At 37.0% G+C, this 23,702-nt stretch overlaps 1 protein-coding gene across 1 annotated transcript in view; it reads left to right on the plus strand.

Moving 5' to 3' along the window:
* Window positions 1-23,702, plus strand: part of LOC123533953 (serine/arginine repetitive matrix protein 2-like) — a 60,186-nt gene that overhangs the window by 11,489 nt on the left and 24,995 nt on the right. Inside the window, exons 8-10 of the mRNA XM_045315947.2 lie at window positions 857-936; window positions 11,714-11,863; window positions 16,546-16,666. Coding sequence (XP_045171882.2) covers window positions 857-936; window positions 11,714-11,863; window positions 16,546-16,666 — 351 coding nt within the window. The remainder of the gene's footprint in view (window positions 1-856; window positions 937-11,713; window positions 11,864-16,545; window positions 16,667-23,702) is intronic.

Consider the following 23,702-nt stretch of genomic DNA (forward strand, 5'->3'; position numbering starts at 1 on the left):
ATAGAAAGTTGTAGGTTCAGCTTCTGCAGTGAAGGTTTAATGAGCTCGTTATGGAAGGTCAGTGGTTCTTCCCAGGTGGCCTTATACAAGGGCTGGTAGAACATCAGAATAAATGTTCTTATTAACAACAAATGCTGTAAATTGACATTGTTGGATGAACAACATTTTAAAAAAAGCAGTTGACCCAAGATTAACATTTGGAAATCTCTGAGTAATTAATTTCATAAGGTTTTTGACAAAACATAAGAAAACAAAACATAGACATGACATTTCATTGCCACAACAGAACATGGATGCAACAAAATACTAAAAAAAAACAGTTTATTGAAATGTGTTGGCCTGGCCAAGTCGTGGCCTGAAATTGATTGAAAATCTGATTTCATTAAAAGTCAAAATCCAGATTTAAGATTGTAAAAACAGGGAAGCATATCAGTATTGTTCAACAATAACTTGACTGTTATATGAAAAATAAGAACATTTTCTCCTACTGATACATACTTCTGGAAAGTTTTGCATCAGTCAGCACATCGCAGATGTTTGTGGACATTTTTCGGTATTCTGTCAATCTTTAGCTTTCTTATCTTTGGTCGTGACAGTGTTCTTTTGTGTCATTTGAAGTGTTTTATAGATGTTTTGTCTATGTATTGTTTGTGCTCCCTTGTAATATTTTCTTCAGCCATACATGACCCTGCAAGAACTGGAGAAGACCGAAATATTTTGACGGGGTTGCGGGGGTGGGGGGGGGGGGGGGGGGGAAGTTGGATTTAAATTGCATATTATCCATACAGAGCTACAACCTAATATTGACAGTTTCTCTGTGTAAATTATACACCAATAGTATCAATGTATATTTCAGGAATCAGAGGAGAAGATGTATTGTAGATACGTATCAGCACTGCTTTCCTTCTTCATAGACTTGTGTTGTGTCCATTCTAGGTATGTGTATTGCTTAAAGCAGAACATTCATATTTTCAGTAAAAAAAATTTATATTTTCATATATACAAAGTTTGATATGAAATATATGCATGACTTCATAAATGGTAAATTGAAGTAAACTAGAGTGTTTGATATTTTAACAATGAAATTTCATGTCAGTGAAATTAAATGGTTTGTCAGATACTAATGCTATGAAGTTCCCAGGTTTTATCATTGGAATTTTACACATGTATATGGGGGCAATATTAGAGTCACACATGTCCATCTGGTGGCCCTTCAGCTTGTCAGTCTTTGTCTGCTCCTTAACCGCTGGGTAATTTTTAGCTCACCTGTCACATAGTGACAAGGTGAGTTTTTGTGATCATGCAGCGTCCGTCGTCCGTCCGTGCGTCAGTCCGTCCGTCCGTAAACTTTTGCTTGTGACCACTCTAGAGGTCACATTTTTTGTGGGATCTTTATGAAAGTTGGTCAGAATGTTCACCTTGATGATATCTAGGTCAAGTTTGAAACTGGGTTATGTGCCGTCAAAAACTAGGTCAGTAGGTCTAAAAATAGAAAAACCTTGTGACCTCTCTAGAGGCCATATATTTCACAAGATCTTCATGAAATTTAGTCAGAATGTTCACCTTGATGATATCTAGGTCAAGTTTGAAACTGGGTCACGTGCTGTCAAAAACTAGGTCAGTAGGTCTAAAAATAGAAAAACCTTGTGACCTCTCTAGAGGCCATATATTTCATAAGATCTTCATGAAAATTGGTCAGAATGTTCACCTTGATGATATCTAGGTCAAGTTCGAAACTGGGTCACGTGCCATTAAAAACTAGGTCAATAGGTCAAATAATAGAAAAACCTTGTGACCTCTCTAAAGGCCATATTTTTCATGGGATCTGTATGTAAGTTGGTCTGAATGTTCATTTTGATGATATCTAGGTCAAGTTTGAAACTGGGCCACGTGCGGTCAAAAACTAGGTCAGTAGGTCTAAAAATAGAAAAACCTTGTGACCTCTCTAGAGGCCAAATATTTCATGAGATCTTCATGAAAATTGATCAGAATGTTCACCTTGATGATGTCTAGGTCAAGTTCGAAAGTGGGTCACGTGCTATCAAAAACTAGGTCAGTAGGTCAAATAGTAGAAAAACCTTGTGACCTCTCTAGAGGCCATATTTTTGATGGGATCTGTATGAAAGTTGGTCTGAATGTTCATCTTGTTGATATCTAGGTCAGTTTCGAAAATGGGTCACATGCCTTCAAAAACTAGGTCAGTAGGTCAAATAATAGAAAAACCTTGTGACCTCTCTAAAGGCCATATTTTTCATGGGATCTGTATGAAAGTTGGTCTGAATGTTCATCTTGATGATATCTAGGCCAAGATCGAAACAGGGTCATGTGCGGTCAAAACCTAGGTCAGTAGGTCTAAAAATAGAAAAACCTTGTGACCTCTTTAGAGGCCATACTTGTGAATGGATCTCCATAAAAATTGGTAAGAATATTCATCTTGATGATATCTAGGTCAAGTTCGAAAGTGGGTCACGTGTTCGAAAGTGGGTCACGTGCCTTCAAAAAGTAGGTCAGTAGGTCAAATAATGAAAAAACGTTGTGACCTCTCTAGAGGCCATACCCTTGAATGGATCTTCATGAAAATTGGTCAGAATGTTCACCTTGATGATATCTAGGTCAAGTTTGAAACTGGGTCACGTGCCTTAAAAAACTAGGTCAGTAGGTCAAATAATAAAAAAACGTTGCGACCTCTCTAGAGGCTATACTTTTCATGGGATCTGTATGAAAGTTGGTCTGAATGTTCATCTTGATGATATCTAGGTCAAGTTCAAAACTGGGTCAACTGCGGTCAAAAACTAGGTCAGTAGGTCTAAAATTATTAGAATCTCTTGACCTCTCTAGAGGCCATATTTTTCAATGGATCTTCATGAAAATTGATCTGAATGTTCACCTTGATGATATCTAGGTCAGTTTCGAAACTGGGTCACGTGCAGTCAAACTAGGCCAGTAGGTATAAAAATAGAAAAACCTTGTGACCTCTCTAGAGGCCATATTTTTCATGAGATCTTCAGGAAAATTAGTGAGAATGTTCACCTTGATGATATCTAGGTAAAGTTCAAAACAGGGTCACGTTACTTCGAATACTAAGTCAATAGGTCAAATAATAGGAAAACCTTGTGACCTCTCTAGAGACCATATTTTTCAATGGATCTTCATGAAAATTGGTCAGAATTTTTATCTTGATAATATCTAGGTCAAGTTCAAAACTGGGTCACATGAGCTCAAAAACTAGGTTACTATGTCAAATAATAGAAAAAACGACATCATTCTCAAAACTGGGTCATGTGGGAAGAGGTGAGCGATTCAGGACCATCATGGTCCTCTTGTTTAATAAAACTTGCATCAAGACAATGTGCAAACATATGTCTCCAGCTCCAAGGTCAAGGTCACACTTGAGTTCAAAGGTCAGATAGCTTAAAATTGTATCTGCTGTATATGTTCTAAACTGCTTGGAAGATTTTCATAAATTTGGCATCAAATATTAACCTCATCAAGACAGTGGGCAGAGTCATTAATCAAGGTCACTTTATCCACAGTCAAGGTCACTCTTGGATGTCAACTAGCTTATTTTCTTGTCACCTCCATATCTTAAAAATCGCTTCACAGCCAAATCAGGAAAAATGATAAAATTGCGATTAAGAAAATGTCCGAAAAAATTTTAATTTCCAAATGTATTAAAAATTTATCCACGGAAAGTTTTAGGTATTTACTAAAAAAATATCATAAACCGAAGATCTAGAAGAAAAGGAATTATATAGTTGACAGCCATTGAAAACAGGTAGTATATAAGTTGTGTGAATTACGTTATAAACACATTTTCTTAACATCAAACTTATTTATTTCAACCAAAATAGAAATACATCATTCAAACCATGGTTATTAAAATAACAGATGTTTGGCATATATATACAAGTTAATGTTCTTTGATACAAACATAATATCTATGGATTACAGAGTCCGATTTCATTACCTAAAATATTGATAGCAGCAAATTTATTTTTTTATTTTGATGCTATGTTTTCAAATATTGGTGGAGTTAAAAGTTTGCTTAACAACTAAACCAAAATTTTGATCAGTTACCGAAACATGTAAATTATAAAAGGCACATCGTTGAACCAAAAAATAATATTACATTTTATCTTGACAACATCTATAAATGTAACAGTAAAAGTAACGTAAATCACAAAGAGATGCCATATACTGTCACAATGGAGTGAATATTACAATCAGTCAAATACTTGATAACATTTAACATTTTAGTCCCTTGCGGTACTTTGCATGTAAATCTAATGAAAAACCAACTGGCAATACAACTTTGTAATGTTTTATAAACAAACTTTTGGCAAAAAATCCTAAAAAAACATAAGGATTCAAAAACGCAGGAAATTAAACGCACAAATCCTGTCTTAAAGGTCTTAAAACAAACATTTCTGCTCGCTTTGCTATTGTTTCTGAACAAATATATGGAAATGAACAGGCTACTTTGCACAGATAAAAAGTTAACATTGTTTAAACCTGGTAACGTAATTCACAATTTTTAAACACGTAAATCACTGAGTTCAAATTTCGATACTATCATGTTCATGTCGGTTTCAGACAGCTTATACATCTTGCGCTTCCCGTATTGGACAGGATCATCTACTGTGCACAAAACGGATGATTCATGGACCCATAGTACATCATCTTTTGCAGGCCATTTGAATGTGACATACAGCTTGCTACTACCTTCCTGCATAAACGTAATATTGTATTCATTGTCATCTTGGTCATATTCTAATACTTTCCCAACATACCATTTACCATTGTATATTGCTGCTACAAATGTATTAACAGCGATTTTTGAATAAGTTGTAGCTGCATTAGCTACATGTTTGACAGTAATTGCTGCAACATTGTCAATAGCCGGTTCAGTATTTTGGGTTTTGTTATCAGCAGCTGAGGTAAGGTTATGAAGGATCCAGCCACTGCATCCCATTTTGAACTCTCCATCTATAAAACAACTTGGACAAAAACATGACGTGTCACGTACTGCAATTTTTGCAGTATCTACTTGAACTACGCTATGAATTTCCATAGTCCCTTTAACAGATTTTGCATTCATTGCTGTCAATTCTTCTTGGGCTTGGTCACATTTTACCTTGGGAACAAACATGTAAGTTATTGGACTCTGTGTCTGGCTGGAACCCATTTGAAAAAATCTTCAGCATTTTGTATAACAACTGCGTGTCTCTTTACTGCTGTGTCTGCCATTCTTTAGCTGTTCCGCCTATTCCGTCACAAGCACCCTTGCCATGGCCTGCTTCAAAGTATTGCCATGAGGCTTGGATTCCAAAAAGCTTATCGTGATTTCCGACTACGTTCATCATGTGTTTATTTCTGTATTGTGAGGTTGGGGAGTCTGTAATATAATGAATACATTCAACATTGTCATGTTCCTTAACCAGTATTTCATTAATACTTTTAAGAAATGCATAAACTGTTCCTGCCGTGTGAGATGGTGTATCAGACACATAAATATATGATTTGTGTTTCAACTCATTTTCGTGATTTTTAAAGTATGTCACCACTGGATGTAAGTAACAAAAACCTTTGTCGAAGTAAGCTGACTGGACTTCGTCAGCATGACGCACGTATAATTTTCCCGCGAAGTCCATCTGGCATATTATGTGATGTTCTGGAATTGTTTCTTTCAATAGTTTAAATTGTTCATATTGGGTTGCTACACGTTTTGTGTGAAGACGGAAATTCATCAATTCCTTTTTCATCAGCTCTTTAAAATTCATCTTTGGGTTTTTCAATGACTTCTATCTGCATACGTTTCGTGATCTTTCCTTTGTGTTCAACTTCTTTTCGGCGCCATTCACTGTATGCGAATGTAGAAGATTCACAACTGTCAATACTATCTAAAATATCTTCATCTGTCATGTTCTTAATTAAAAGGTCCGGACTGTTTGTGGTTGTGATATTCAGTTGTTTCAATGCTTTGACTTTTAATGCCATATTCTGGTGCTTTTGACACAGACAGGTCTTTCTGGAGCTGAAGTGTAAAAGCTTTATATTCTTTGGACGACAGCTTGAAAATGTTGTTAAGCTTACATTTGTCTCAGGAAACTCACTTTTGAATTTCAGATGCAGATTGTACAAGTAGTCTGACAGAACCCTTACTTGTAACTTTTCAGTTTTACATTTCAGAGCATCACGCTTTCCGGGTAAACAAGAGCTGTTGTCTTCTCTCTCTAGAAAAGTGACTACTTTGGTCACTAGTGCCTTCCTCTTCAGATACTTCACTTTAGGGTTTTTACTTGTATCATTGTAAATAGAACGATGACTAAACTTCCACTGCCTTTCTTAGCCAGGACCTCATTCTGTATCTCTTAATCAGTTTTCCACTTAAACTCTGGATGACTGACCTTTCTCTACGTCTACCTCGGGTTTCTTTGATACTCTCGTTCAAGTCATTGACAAGGACTATGTGAAAAGACAGTTTTTTTGACTATTTTAGGGTATTTCGACGGCGATAAACCTTCCCCTTCTTAGCTCCTCTTTTGATCGACTTTTGGGTGTAAGTACGGATAAATCATTCTCATTCGTAGTGCATTTTCGTTTTCTTTCACATGATGTTTTATTGCTTCCAGCCCCTGTGGTATTTTCAAACATTTGTTGCATTGTTTTCGGTGTCTGTTCTTGAAATATCGGTATCTAGGTTTTTGTCTAACCCTTTCTTCATTGATAAATTATTTTTCTGAGTTTGTCGGGAAAGTTTTTTTTCTCAATGGCATCGTTTTTGTGTGCCAATCTGTTAAGTTTTGCTTCCAAAAATGCTATTTTCTTTTTGGCTATACCATAAGCTTTACCCTCTCGCTTTTTATTTGAAGTGTTATTGAATTTCATTTTCACTATCAAGGATGTATCAGCTGACTCGTGACTTGTACTTGGGTGAATTGAATTGGTTGAATCACAAGGTCCTAGTTCTTCCTCGGACACTGTTCCATTATTTGTTTTCATTTTATTACTGTGTTCTTGACTTTCATAGTCTTGTTGGGAATTAGAAAAAATTTCACCTGTCTGCTTCTCTTCTAATCTCTTTTTAGCTCGACTATTCATAGAATAGTGAGCTATTGGACTCGCCCATGCGTCCGCGTCCGCGTCCGCGTCTGCGTCCCGATTTTGGTTAAGGTTTTGTATGTAAGCTGGTATCTCAGTAACCACTTGTGGGAATGGATTGAAACTTCACACACTTATTCACTGTGACAAACTGACTTACACTGCACAGGTTCCATAACTCTATTTTGCTTTTTTACAAAATTATGCCCCTTTTTCGACTTAGAAATTTTTGGTTAAGGTTTTGTATGTAAGCTGGTAACTCAGTAACCACTTGTGGGAATGGATTGAAACTTCACACACTTATTCACTGTGATGAACTGATCTACATTGCACAGGTTCCATAACTCTATATTGCTTTTTTACTAAATTATGCCCCTTTTTCGACTTAGAAATTTTTGGTTTAAGGTTTTGTATGTAACCTGGTATCTCAGTACTTACTAATGGGAATGGATTGAAACTTCACATACTTGTTCACTGTCATGATCTGACATGCACTAAGCAGGTCCCATAACTTACTCTCTTTTTTTTCAAAATTATGCCCCTTTTTCGACTTAGCAGTTTTTGGTTAAATTTTTGTATGTAATCTGATATCTCAGTATCCACTAATTGGAATGGATTGAAACTTCACACACTTGTTCACTGTCATGATTTAACATGCACTGTGAAGGTCCCATAACTCTACTTGGCATTTTTACAAAATTATGCCCCTTTGACTTAGCAGTTTTTTGTTAAGTTTTTGTATGTAAGCTGGTATCTCAGTATCCACAAATTGGAAAGGATTGAAACTTCACACACTTGTTCACTGTCATGATATGACATGCAGTACAGAGGTTCAATACCTCTACTTTGCATTTTACAAAATTATGTCCCTTTTTCAACTTTTGTATTCATTCAATTGACAAGGCTGTTGAATAGTCGAGCGTTGCTGTCCTCCGACAGCTCTTGTTTCTCATACAGTTCCTTGTTCGCTCTCTCTTCTCTTTTAACTTACGTGGATTAAGGTCTGTAGTTTTCACATAATATTTCTTAACCCGGGTCGTTTCTCTCTCTAAATACTTTTTACCCTCTTTGGCTTTTTTTCTTTCTCGATATTTTTTCTGGATTTCAGCTCTAGACTTTGCCATTTTACCTGAAAGAGAAGTTCTATATGCTAGTGAATTACGTTACCTTTAAGTGAATTACGTTACCATATTTATTTTCATTTAAATGCAACATAAAAAATGGCATTTTAATAATTCATATATCAGTCATAAGTTGAAAGTGTTTCTTCTTTAAAAACATTAAATAATTTCGGGAAGTTGAATCTAGAAGTGGAAAAAAGACAATTCTTAAATTCCTACCTTGATTGAATTTCTGTAAGGCGAACTTTCGATATAACACGAGGTCTGTATAATGGCAGCTGATGACGTATTATTAGCTCTTTGATGACGTCATGTTAGCATAGTGATATGTACTCGTTCAACTCATTTGTATTGAAAATATAGGATCAATTTAAAAACGTGCTATAACGTAATTCACTGTAACGTAATTCACAAATCGGTGAAATCATTAAAAAATATCTAAACAGGATGAGAAATGCAAACTGACTTTATTTGGATTTGGTTTAATTGCATTTAAGGTTTTTATGCAACAGAGCTATTCTCTGTTTAATATATTATGTCATGTTATAGGAAAGGGTGCACGTAATTCACATCTTCACGTAAAACGTTGCTGTCTTTCACTATTATACTAAAATTTCATAATACTTTAGAGTAAAGGGTACTCGTCAATGATATTTTGATTTATTATAGTAACTGCTTTGTATGTGCAAAACAAACCACAGAATATCTTTATTTCTGCTTAATATCAGGTCAGTGTAAAAAGTGTAACGTAATTCACTTCAAAAATCGGACATTTATCAACGAAGAAATGAAAAAATAGAAAAGTATTGAAATGGTTTAAAATTACCAATTTTTGTAAATTCAATATGACTATCTTCGAATTCTGTTTGTATCGGACCCTTGGAAATAGTGTACATATCACAATGAGACACAATACGAGACAACATTGGTTTTGGACACATGTTTCTCGCCAAAATCTAGAGATGTTGACGCCAGGAATCAGCAAAAATAAAAATCAAAAGCATGAGATCAAGTAAAAGTGTTACTTTTCAAAAAGCAGTGGTATTAATGATTACAAAGAAATATAAAGTATACTTTATATCGGTCAACAAATTGGTAATCATGTTTGGACCTAGTATTTTGGATATTTTACCACTTTGGGCGTTTTGGCTGTTCAAAGATTTTCATAAAATTAGCTTCAAATATTTCCTTACCAAGATGACGTGAAGAGTGCACAACCTAGGTCACTAGGTTCAAGATCAAGGTAACACTTAGATATCAAGGGTCAAATAGCTCATCTGTGTCTGCTCCTGTCTTCTTAACCACTGGAAAGATTTTTATAAAATCCATTGTTAACTTCATCAAGAAGACTTGAGGCGCTCACATTAAGTTCAAGGTAAAAAAATTCACACTTGAAGGACAAAGATCATTAATTTTCACAACATTTTATTTTGTATCAAAGAGTTGTCTGGGGGTATTAATCGGCTTCAATGATAGCTCTAGTTATTTTAACTCATCTGAGGACAAAGAGTTCAAGATGAACTATTGTGATTACCCTAAGTCCCTCATTAATATTTATTGTCCAACGTGGGTCGTCAACCATTGGACTGTTAACACTGAAGAAGTTGTAATTTTAGCCCAGTTTGAATAAAACTTTGCCAGATCACCAACACTAAGATAACTGATGTGTTTTGTTACTGCCTCATTTTGGGTGAAAAACAAGGTCACAATGTCAGTAAAATCTAAGTTAAGTCTGAAATGGGTTACTTGAGGTTTTAAACTAGAACACTAGGTCAAATCATAGAAAAACCTTGTTAACACTGTAAAGGCCACATTTTCATCTTGATTTATCAAAATTATTTGTCGGAATGTTTGTCTCCTTCAATTACGGGATAAGTTCAAAGTTGGATTACCCCAAAAAAAACTTGTTAGCGCTCCAGAGGCCCCATTACTATTTGATCCTCATAAAACTTTGAAGTTTTGAAAAGTGAGATGCCTGAGGTTAAAAAACTAGGCCACTAGGTTAAAACATATTGTTAGCCATATTGGAACTACCTCTGTACCTTTTGTATTCGGGTCAAATAATTTCCATTGAAATGAGATGAAGCATGGCATTCTGTGTCAACATGAAGTGGACTTTTGCACATTATTGGGATTTTTGTCTGATACAGTAAGACACCGCTCGCTCGAGGTCGCAAGGGGATGAGCAAAATGCTCGAGTTATCCATGGTTTCGAGCGACCTGAACATTAACAAACATAAGAATAAAATTGAATTTTGTTTTACCATCGGGACCATTTGCAGAGTAAACGGTGATGCGTAATGATAACATACTTGTGACATTTTAAAAAAAAAAAAAAAAACGTATTACAAACGTTATCTATGATAGACGTTTCAATACATATGGCACAGGTGAAGAAAAAACTAGGACTTTTTACTTTTATTTATCAACAAGTGAATATCAAAATTATCATCTCAATTTTATGAAAAGTCTTTATCATTTCCTTCATTTGCGTGCAAACAACTTCTGATTAAAATACTAAGATCTCATAACTATGTTCTTGACCCCGCAGAAAAAAGGTTTTAAGTATTCAGTAATTGATCGATATTTGATCAATAGAACTTTTCTTCAACCCTTTATCAATAATTAATCTCATTAATCAGATCAAATTTACTGACAAACAAACATTTAGGATAGTCGTGAAATAGACCACGCAATTCTCATGACGTGTGAAACTTTTTTATTAACTGATACATTCTGACCACCGAAGGTGTGAAAAATTTTGACACCTGCTCGAGTTTGCCAAAAGCAACAAATAGTAAATTAATACACAGGGACCAGGTGTCATGCACGAGTTATCGATGTTCGACCCAGCCATGGTAATTTTATATAGAAAATAGAAGGAAATCGGCCGGGACCACATTAATTGCTCGAGCGAGTCCAGGTACTCGAGTCATCAATGCTCGAGGGAGCGGTGTTTCACTGTAATTACTTTATGAGCTATAATGCCCTTTTTGGACTTAACTATGTTATTACAACTTTACCTTTACCTTGTGTACTCAACTCCTCCTACAGTTCTAACCAATTAAGATGGAAGTTTGTATTTATCATCAACTTGGAAAGTCCACCCCTTTTGGTTGATAGGAGAGTGCAGATCCTGGATCGCAGGGTCATGAGTTAGATCCTGAGGCAGGGCATAATTATGATAGTTGATAATCCATGTATGAAATCATTCACCCTCCACCTCTGATTCATGTGGGGAAGTTGTCAGTTACTTTTGGAGAACAGGTTAGTACTGGTACAGAATCCCAGAAAACTGATTACCGGTAGATTAATTACTACGTTACTATTGAAAATGGCGATAAACACGAAACAAACAAATCAGCATGAAGTATTGTTTGGAATTTCATGTCAGATTTGTATTCAGTTGTTTTTTTGTGGATTTCATATTTTTGCCAGTATTTTCAGAGGGCATGTGTCTTACAATGATGACATAATTCTTGTTTCTTCAGTCAAGTGGTACAGAAGAAGTTGTATGGACGTGAGATAGCAGGGTATGTATGTTATATCCTGCAGCAGTGGCCAGAAAGTGTACTAGAAGTAGCACTACAGATTCAGGGATCAGAAGATGACTATTACAACATACTATTACCTCTTATTATGTAAGTATTAATATACCTGGCTATTAGTGAAGTATAATCCTTTAAATTCAGAAGACTCCTGGGTCTTGTCAAAATAATGCCCTCTTTAACTTAGAATTTCATTCCTCAATAACTTCTTGGCCAAATGCTTTAAAACTATACAAATTTTCTTCAGCATTACAAGTTGACCTAAGGGAGCAAGTTACATAACTCTAGGTTATTTTTTGTCCTAATTATGCCCCTTTACTTAGAAAATTAGGTTAAATTCTTGCATGCAAGCAGGTTTCTACATGACGAAATGCTTTTAAACTTCACACATGTCTTTGGCATCATAGATGACCTCATATGGCAAGCTACATAACCCTAACTTTTGTTTGGTCAAAGTTTTGCCCCTTTGTAGCATAGTAATTTTATGACAATTTGCATATAAGCATGTTTCTCATGAATTATTTTACCAAATTTTCTCAGATATTCCACTTGATTCTAGGGATGACTTCACATAGAAAGTTTCTCTGGGTTATTTTTTGGAAAAATTAGGCTCTGTCATCGACTGACAAAATTTTGCTGAAGTTTTTTAATGTAAACTGGTATTAGGTTGAAAGGCTTCATATAGTTGAGCACTCTGTCATTAGACAGCTTTTGACTTTTAAAATTTTTGTACTCTTATTGGTAATAATTTCAGTTGGCATTTTAGCCAGCAAGTGTTGTGAAGCTGCTGTCTATTATATTAACCCTTAGCCTGCTGGCGGCGATTGGTTTTGCCTTTGCGACCAGTGCAGACCAAGATCAGCCTGCACATCCGTGCAGGCTGATCATGGTCTGCACTGTTCGCTATTCAGTTAGTAAATTTTCAGTGAACACCCCTTCAAATAATAAATGGTATTGCCCAAACTGAATGATGTAACAGTCCATTTTAGAAATTTAGCAGGCTGAGGGTTAATACAGTTATTGTTAAAATGTGAATTCCTTTAGACAATTATTTTAGCTTGATTATTATGTCTTCCCCAGGAGACATATTGTTTTTGCCCTGTCCTTCCGTCCGTCACACTTCATTTCCAAGCAATAACTGGAGAACCATTTGACCTAGAACCTTCAAACTTCATAGGATTGTAGGGCTGCTGGAGTAGACGACCCCTATTGTTTTTGGGGTCACTCCGTCAAAGGTCAAGGTCACAGGGGCCTGAACATTGAAAACCATTTCCGATCAATAACTAGAGAACTACTTGATCCAGAATGTTGAAACTTCATAGGATGATTGGTCATGAAGAGTAGATGACCCCTATTGATTTTGGGGTCACTCCGTCAAAGGTCAAGGTCACAGGGGCCTGAACATTGAAAACCATTTCTGATCAATAACTAGAGAACCACTTGACCCAGAATGTTGAAACTTCATAGGATGCTTGTACATGCAAAGTAGATGACCCCTATCACTTTTGGGGTCACTCCATTAAAGGTCAAGGTCACGGGGGCCTGAACATGGAAAACCATTTCCGGTCAGTAACTTGAGAACCACTTGACCCAGAATGTTGAAACTTAATAAGATGATTGGTCATGCAGAGTAGATGACCCCTAACGATTTTGGGTTCACTCTGTGAAAGGTCAAGGTCACAGGGGCCCGAACATTGAAAACCATTTCCAGTCAGTAGCTTAAGAACCACTTCACCCAGAATGATGAAACTTCATAGGATGATTGGTCATGCAGAGTAGATGACCCCTAACGATTTTAGGGTCACTGTGTTAAAGGTCAAGGCCACAGGGGCCTGCACATGGAAAACCATTTCCAATCAATAACTTGAGAACCTCTCGACCCAGAATGTTGAAACTTCATAGGATGATTGTTCATGCAGAGTAAATGACCCCTATTGTTTTGGGGGTCACTCTGTTAAAGGTCAAGGTCACAGGGGCCTGAACATTGATAACCAGTTCCGATGAATAACTTGAGAACCACTTGACCCAGAATGTTGAAACTTCATAGGATGATTGAACATGCAGAGTAGATGACCCCTATTGATTTTGGGTCAGTCTGTTAAAGGTCAAGGTCACAGTGGCCTGTTCATGTAAAATCATTTTTTGGAAATAACTTGAGAACCACTTGACCTACAATGTTGAAACTTAATAGGATGATTGGACATGCAGAGTAGATGACCCCTATTTATTTTGAGGTCACTTGATCAAAGGTCAAGGTCACAGGAGCCTGAACAGTGACTTGAGAACCACTAGGCCAAGAGTGTTGAAATTTAGCAGGATGACTGGACATGCCAAGTAGATGATCCCTATTGCAGCCAACCATCAGTGTCTCTTTGATTTTCGCTCCTGACCCCTATTGACTTTTTGCCTATAGGACTTTGCATTGGGGTAGACATGCGCTTTTTTGCAAAAGCATTTTCTAGTTTGAATAGAAAGAAGGACTATTGAACTTGCAGTTGCATTCAGGTTACAAATGCCCCTGTAGTCATCAAACTTCATACAAGGGTTGATTTTAGGATGAGGCAGACATCTGATAGTTTATGGTCAGATACTCTGAGGGTCAAGTTCATGGTCACAGGGGTTAGATAAATATAATATATCATTGTAAAAGTACTTGTTATTGTTTTCTGACAGCTAAATTCTTTATGTCTTTTAACCTACTGCCCCTTTTAAACACCAGACCTTACATATTGATTGATCTAAGTAAGGGTCATAGGTCAGGTACTTAAAAGTTGAGCTCACTGGGGTTAGATTTTTAGCTCGACTATTCGAAGAATAAGTAGAGCTATCCTACTCACCACGGCGTCGGCATCACACTTTGGTCAAGTTTTTGGTACCAGTCCACATTTTGACAAAGTCTTTTGAGATAAAGCTTTGAAACTTTCAAGACTTGTTTACCATCACCATGACCATTTAAAGGCAAGAGCACATAATTCCATCAAGGATTTTGGCTGAATTATGGCCCCTTTTGTCTTAGAAATCTCGGTTAAGTTTTTCGTACCAGTTCATATTTTGACAAAGTCGTTTTAGATAAAGCTTTGAAACTTTCAACACTTGTTTACCATCACCATGCCCAGTTATAGGCAAGAGTACATAACTCCATCAAGGATTTTGGCTGAAATATGGCACCTTTTGTCTTAGAAATCTCAGTTTAGTTTTTCATACCAGTTCATATTTTGACAAAGTCTGTTGAGATAAAGCTTTGAAACTTTCAACACCTGTTTACCATCACCATGTCCAATTATAGGCAAGAGTACATAACTCCATCAAGGATTTTGGCTGAATTATGGCCCCTTTTGACTTAGAAATCTGGGTTAAGTTTTTCGTACCACTTAATATTTTGACGAAGTCTTTTGAGATAAAGCTTTGAAACTTTCATCACATGTTTACATCACCATAGTCCATTATAGGAAAAGTACATAACTCCATCAAGATTTTGGCTGAATATGGCCCTTTTGGACTTAGGAAATTGTTTAGTTTTCTACCAGTCAATTTTTTGTAAAAGTGTTTGACATATCGGCTTTTAAACTTTTAATCACTTGTTTAGTATAATGTTCAATCTGTAGAAAAGAGTACATAACACTGTCATCTATTTTGGCTGAATTATGGCCCTTTTTGGACTTGGAAATTTGTTCTGTTTTCATACAAGTCCACGTTTTATCAAAACTATTTGACATATTGCTTTTAAACTTTAAACACTTGTTTATTATCATGATTTCAATCTGTAGATAAGAATACAGAACTCTGACAACTATTTTGGCTGAATTATGGCCCTTTTTGGACTTTGAAATTGGTTCACACATTGCCATTTAGTGCAGGACTCATCGAAATCCACAAATACAGGAACATTGTTTGTCTAATCTTTTTTTTTTTCTTTTGTCTGAATATCTGTGGTAATATTTTGACCCCATTCTTCAATCAATTCTTCGAATAGTCGAGCGCGCTGTCATCCAACAGCTCTTGTTTTAAAAGTGTTGGTTATGTTTTATGGCATGCTTCACATTTTAACTGTGCTTGTATCTCATACAGGTTCTTAGTCCAGATGTTGCAGATACCCTCCCCACTTGCAGCCCTCCTCTCACTAACTATCTCATACAGGTTCTTAGTCCAGATGTTGCAGATACCCTCCCCACTTGCAGCCCTCCTCTCACTATCTCATACAGGTTCTTAGTCCAGATGTTGCAGATACCCTCCCCACTTGCAGCCCTCCTCTCACTAACTATCTCATACAGGTTCTTAGTCCAGATGTTGCAGATACCCTCCCCACTTGCAGCCCTCCTCTCACTAACTATCTCATACAGGTTCTTAGTCCAGATGTTGCAGATACCCTCCCACTTGGCAGATGTGTTGCAGATACCCTCCCCACTTGCAGCCCTCCTCTCACAAACTATCTCATACAAGTTCTTAGTCCAGATGTTGCAGATACCCTCCCCACTTGCAGCCCTCCTCTCACTAACTTATATCTTATACCCTTTTTAGATGCCTTTATACCTTCCTCAGCGCTTTTGAACGTTTATTTTATGGATGAAAAGAGCGCTATAAAAATCTGGTAAATAATAATAATAATTACACCCTCATCCCATTTAAAATGCATCTCGTATTTCCATCTTGTATTTCCACTCACACACTCGCACAAAGGTCTGTTCATCCACACATAAAGGGGGAAAAATCTGCTCAAATTTCTAGTGCATTCACCATATTTACAACTCAAGTAATGCTTGTCTTTGCTTTTTCAGTAAATGCCTGGAAGTGAAGCCCTCGGGTACAGATCATGTTTACTACCTGAAGTATGTAATGCTGGTCAGACAGGTCAAAGATGCTTATGGAGAACATGAAGAAATACAGGCATGGAACTTAGTAAGTACATGTGTTTAAAATATATTATTTTGTGCCTCCATTAATGACTTCTTGGAAGCACAAACATCTCACTACAAGGACAGATGTTTTCTTTGCAATTCAGTGAAATTCTTATTAAATAAACCTCTCTGAAGCTTGCACTTTGTAAGTACATATGTTTGAAATACATTTTATACCTCCTTTAATGACTTTTTGGAAGAACAAATATATCACTGCATAGATAGAGTTTCTTTGCAATTCAGTGAAATTCTTAGTAAATGAACCTCTCTGAAGCTTGAACATCTGTACAACAAACACATTTTAGTCTTGTCATTAGTTTCATGGGCCCGCCCGCTTAGCTCAATAGGTAGAGCATTGGTCTACGGATCACGGGGTCATGAGTTCAGTCCTCGAGGGCGGCGTATGTTCTCTGTGACTATTTGATAAACGACATTGTGTCTGAAATCATTAGTCCTCCACCTCTGTTTCATGTGGGGAAGTTGGCAGTTACTTGCGGAGAACTGGTTTGTACTGATACAGAATCCAGGAGGGGGGCTCCGTGGCCGAGTGGTTAAGGTCGCTGACTTCAAATCACTTGCCCCTCATCGATGTGGGTTCGAGCCTCACTTAAAGCGTTGAATTCTTCATGTGAGGAAGCCATCCAGCTGGCTTACGGAAGGTCGGTGGTTCGACCCAGGTGCCCGCTCGTGATGAAATAATGCACGGAGGGTCACCTGGGGTCTTCCTCCACCATTAAAGCTGGAAAGTCGCCATATGACCAATCATGTGTCGGTGTGACGTTAAATCAAAAAAAAAAAAAAAAAAAAAAAAAAAAACAGAATCCAGGAACACTGGTAAGGTTAACTGCCCGCCGTTACATGACTGAAATACTGTTGAAAAACGGCGTTAAACCCAAAACAAAACAAAAATTAAGTTTCATGAGAGGTTACATTGTTTTCAGTTTAATGTATGTACTGGCTGCTGTGTCGTGTGAATGGGTACAAGTTCTATCATAGATTCACCATATAAATATATGTATGCACTGTCACATCTGTGATGTTAGGAATTATTTGCAGCCCTAGAAATTACCACTTATAGTGTTTAGTGTATTACAGAGAATGCAGTCACCTGGAATTTAATATTGTTTAATCATGGTGTTTGAATTTCATTGTTTTTCATGATACTGTATACCATAATTATAGACATCCCAGTATCACCTTGAAGTCAGACTCCATCAAACTGAACCTGCAAAATTTTCATATTTGCCGTGTCGAGCGGCCTATGAAGTTTCAACTTTTTTGTCGAGCCCGCTGGCATTGAGCTCGACATAGTTGTCAGAATGGCGGTTCGGTACATGCTCGTGCGTGCGTGCATCCATCCATGGTTTCCATCCATCCGTCGGGCTGTAACTTCTCCAAGGATCAAGGGATTCAAAAAATAACTTTGCACATGTTTGCCTCAGTAACGCGATGTATTGCTAGCAAGAACCAGATTGGTAGCTTAAAAGTCAAGGTCATACTTTGAGGTCAAAGGTCAAAATTCGATGCTGTTTTGCTTGTCCGGGCTGTAATTCAGCCATGGATTGAGAGATTCTTAAATACCTTAGCACAAATGTTTGCCTCGCTAAGATGATGTGTCATGTGTAACAACCAGATTGGTAGCTTAAAGGTCAAAGTCAAAACTTGGAGCAGTTTTCCTTGTCCGGGCTGTAACTCACTTATGGACTGAGGGGTTTCTTAAATAACCTGGCACAATTGTTTGCCTTAATGAGACAGTCTTTCAGGTGTAAGTTGTTGAAAGGTCAAAGTTACACTTTGGGGTCAAAGGTCAGAAGTTGATGTAGTTTCTCTTGTCTGGGCTGTAACTTAGCCATGGATGGAGATGTTCTTAAATAACTTGGCAGAAATGTTTGCCACAATCAGTTCTGTTGCCAACAAATAATACCATAAATGTTAGTCCTTTTGACAGCTGGCGGGCTCGACATGCTGCCTGTGGGCATCTAGTCTGTTTTATCTATCACCATAGGTTAAAGGTTGGTTCTTCAACACTATAGTGGGGCCTCTGCGGCCGAGTGCTAAAGGTCCCTGACTTCAAGTTACTTGCCTCTCACCAAATTGAATGTGGGTTTGAGCCTCCCTTGGGATGTAGAGTTCTTCATGTGAGGAAGCCATCTAGCTGGCTTACGGAAGATCGGTAGTTCTACCCACATGCTTGCCCGTAATGAAATAATACACAGAGGGACACCAAGGGTCTTCCTCCACCACTCAAAGCTGAAAAGTTGCCATATGACCTATAATTGTGTCAGTGTGATGTTAAACCCAACAAAAACAAAATCATTATAATATGTTTTAGCTTATCTCATTATTATACGCCCAAAGGGACGTATTATGTTATATCCCCAATGTCCGGACGTCCAACCGTTAGCAATTTCATGTCCGCTCTGTAACTCTTGAACCCCTTGAAAGGTTTCAAAGAAACCACACCAAAACGACGTGCAGAGCGCATGTTTTGGATGACTCACTTCAAGGTCAAGGTCACACTTAGGGGTCAAAGGTCATATCAGTTTGTTTTGTGTCCGCTCTGTAACTCTTGAACTGCTTAAAGGATTTCAAAGAAACTTGGCACAAATGTTTACCACTCTGAGACGACGTGCAGAGCGCATGTTTTGGATGTCTCACTTCAAGATCAAGGACACAGGGGTTAAAGGTCATATATGACTTTGCTTTGTTTATATTGCTCTGCATTGCAGTGCTCTTGTTTTTATTTGGCAGATCCCTTTTTTGTTCACTTACAATAAAAAAAATTTGAATTACTTCCCTTTTATTTTACTGTAAATAGCTTATTTTGCAACTTTTTTATTATTGGCTGTAAGGAAAAACCGAGACCACTTTTCTGTGGTACAACATGGATGGTACCTCCAATTTGTAGGTGTATTTTGACATACCTGTACCTGGTAAGGATTTTTTTGTGGACTTAGAATATTTTTTTGTGGACTTGGATTTTTTTTGCTTATCTTTTTAGTATGCTGTTGAGCTTATATAGTTTGTTGAATGTACATCAAACTTTCCTCAGTTATGTCCCTTCTGATGTCATTTCAGGCTTAATTATTGGCTATAAAATGAACTGAGCAGTGATAGTATTCTTCTTGTATTGACTCTCTGTTAGCTCAGTTTTAGGGTAACTTGGAGAACGGTTGATGCTACTGACTTTAAGTCACTTGCTGAAAATCACAGAATTTTTCTTGGGTTTAACTAAGTGAGACCAGGGTTACAGCCCTTGACTCAGTCGAAAACATGTATTAGGGCCCAGCCCACTCTAGTTTTGGTTTCTTTACAATGAAGGTGAAATTGAAAGTTCACATAGTTTTGCATTGTCTACAGGTAACATACGGCTGCAAGTGACTGTAAGTTGAGACACTTGTATCCTTTGGACACAAATCTATTTCCTTCTATAAAAAGGACCTTCTGAATCAAATATTTCTTTTCACAAAATAGGAAGAAATGACACAAATTCAAAATCTTTTTTACAAAGTCTGTGACCTCTTTTGGAAGCATGCAACTGACTTACTTTTAAATGACCAATGTAACTGAACAGACACTTTTAGCACTTTCTTGATTTTCTGAATATTGATAAAAGGAAAAATGCAATGTTCATACATTTGGTTAAATTTTTATTTGAATGAAATGAGCCATGCCATGTGCGACCAGCATGGATCCAGACCAGCCTGCGCATCCGCGCAGTCTGGTCAGGATCCATGCTGTTCGCTAACAGTTTCTCCAATTCCAATAGGCTTTAAAAGCGAACAGCATGGAGCCTGACCAGACTGCGCGGATGCGCAGGCTGGTCTGGATCCATGCTGGTCGCAAACCCACTATGTTGGTTTTTTCATGGCACGGCTCAAATATCTTTACCAGAGCTGTATATAGCATGCTACATCAGTATAGAATTGATTAAAAATTGGTTACATTATAGTTCCATAAGGCTTTCAATTTTTAATTAAAAATGAAAAAAAAAAAAAAAATTAAAAATGAAGCTACTGTCTAAATAGATGTTTTGAATAATTACATGGTTAAAAAAAAACACACTACTTTTAATACTGCACATGACATTTCAGTTAGTCATGAAGGGAGGTAATCAGAAACTCAATAAAACTTTTTGCTATGTTCATCAATATGCAAACCTTTGACAAATAGAGAAAACAATTATTGGAAGTATAATTAAACAAGAAATGAATATATTTTATGTTCCTAATGAAAAATGTGGCAGCCACATTTTAAGTAAAGGCATTATGGGACTTTAATAGTTGTTTGAACAATTTTTATCTTGTTTGTTTTAACTTTTTTCCTTACGAGGATAATTATAATCAGTTGATTAAAACACTCAATCATTTGAATGACAATATAAGCATGGTAATAGGTATATCCTAGGTCCTCCAGTTCAGTAGGATTATATTTCAAAAGACCTCACACAAACAGATATATTGGTGTAACAATCTCTCACCTAATGCTTGGCATTTTTGGTGTAATGAGAAAAATAACATGCATGAAGGCTAATTTACGAGGGTTACATGATTGCATCTGTCAATAAAATTAAATCCCAGTGAAACAAAATCCACATTAATCTTATGTAAAGCGCCTTTGAAGGTGCTTATCATGAAAAGGGTGCTATAAAAATCTGGTGTATTTAAGAAATAATAAGTTACAGAGTGTGGTTTATTGTAGAATAAGCTGTGATTTTTGTATGCCTTGGTGATATATTGTTTCGCATAAGAACGAAAAACTCTGGTTATTCTATGCTTAATCACACTTGGGAACTTGTTATTTTGATTCTAACATGACATACTTGAAACAACATTGTTAGAAAAATTGGTATCTACTATTTACGACGTGAACTACACTTTGTGCAATGCACCCGGATTTGGCTGTTGAAATTTCCTCCATGTATTCACCCCATTGCTTAAAGATTGCAGCAAATATTGTGTAACAGGACCGTCAAACCTTTCATAAATTACCCTCCAGTCCCCAAAACCACGGCGAATCATGCGGACTGTTCCTGTATGCAACAGATTAGTTGTTTGTGCCATTTCGCAACGGAACTTTGTTGTTGTACATGGATACCAAGATTTTTATGCTAGAATTTACAAGCATCACATGACTTTCATTCACAAAAAAGAATTGCAGGCATGGGGTTGGCGGTATACGGAATAGCCAAAACCATCCTTTATGCGGGCATTGGTTATCTCAAAATAACGGTGAATTGATTTTCTTTTATTTGTATGTAGGTAATTTTCTGGTCGTGTTAGAATAAATAACATGTTCCATGTCCCACAAAATACTGGTAATTTAATTCAATTCTGTGGGCATGAAATATCGTGCTTTTGTCCAGAACAGCTGTTACATAGGGATTTTAACTTGTGGATTTCAACTTTCCAAAAAGTAAAATAAGTATTAATTTGTTTGTTTCTTGGGATTATACTTCATGGATAGATGTATTCACGAAATCAACAAAATTTAGTTCCCCACAAATATTGATGATTTCATAGTAGTTGTTTTTTTGCCAAAGCAATGACACATTATAACAGCTATATTTAAAGGTAATACAGTGTACTGTAATTATTTGCGACTCAGTATTTGAGATGGTATAGAAAATATTCCATATTTGTAATCACGCTCAATGTGAAGTTTCAGTCCAGCCCCGATCTGCCAGATTAACAAATATATAGCAACAGGAACAGATATCGGAAAGGGTGAAAAATTCGGATATAATACACATTCTGTAACTATCACAATTATGATAGCTGCTAATGAACTGACTGCAAATCCTAGATTGGCAAATTTCACCTTTTTGTCACTGTCATGCACCGCAAAAAGCACCATAAATGGCCAGGGAAAGACCATAGCGACTGCAAGCTGTATAAGTAGTGCCGGAATATTGAATGTAAATACCAAATGTGCTATAAAGAATTTGAGCACTGATGGTACATGCATGCCTGAACTTTGCCATCCTGCAGGCTGGTGTCTTGTTTTGGCGTTGATCAAATTTAGTTCTGTTAGCAGTACAAGAATCAAGCTCATTTGATTGTGCTTAGTGAAGTGCCTGTCGGTATGACTTATAAGATCATCAGAAAAGTTAGTGCCCGAGATTGCTACAGCAAATGTATGTCCATGTTTTGAGGAGTTTACAAATTCCGATTGCTGGCTTAGGGGTAAATGCATGCCAGCATCTTTGCATAACAATATACAGCACTGTTTCTCTTCACTATGGCCAGCCTTACGAGCACCAAATGTTTGTAACATGTTAAGAAGCTGTCTTGTAATTGGATGAGCAATATTTGCACTATCTGAAAAGTAATGCAGACAGTAAAGATTCTTGCTTGGTACATCTCTATTTAGCCATCTTCCGACGCTTGTCTTTCCAAAGAGAAACACAAGAATTTCTGGCCACCATTGAAATACATTACTTTCAAAACTTGCAACACTAATTATGCTGTCATTTTTGATGTTTTTGCTGTTACCAGCAGTAGCATTTAATGCTTCTGTAGCATTAGCATCGGACACTTCCTTAGTGTTATTATTGGTCAGATCTTCATTATTGGATGCATTTGGAACATTATCATCGGATGCTTTAGCAGATGCTTCCCCATCATTCTCATTGGATACTTTTGTAGCATTACTCTTTGATGGTTCCCCGACATTGTCATTGGATGCTTTCATATCTTTTGCCTTGGATTCTTCCACAGCATTATCATTGGATGTTTTTGCAGCTTTCGCCTTGGATGCTTTCCCATCTTTTTCATTGGATGCTTTGGTAGCTTTTGCCTTGGATGCTTCCCCAGCACTATCAGTGGACTCTTTTGTATCTTTTGCCTTGGATGCTTCCTCAGCATTCTCTTTGGATGCTTTTGTAGCCTTTGCCTTGGATGCTTTCCCAGCACTATTATTGGACTCTTTCGTAGCATTTGCCTTGGATGCTTCCCCAGCTTCCTCATTTGACTCTTTTTTCACTCTTTCATATGTTGCACCTAGTCTGATAATCTTAAATTTTGCATTGTCATTGC

This window comes from Mercenaria mercenaria, chromosome 12 (assembly GCF_021730395.1).
Source record: "Mercenaria mercenaria strain notata chromosome 12, MADL_Memer_1, whole genome shotgun sequence".
Classification (NCBI taxonomy): domain Eukaryota; kingdom Metazoa; phylum Mollusca; class Bivalvia; order Venerida; family Veneridae; genus Mercenaria; species Mercenaria mercenaria.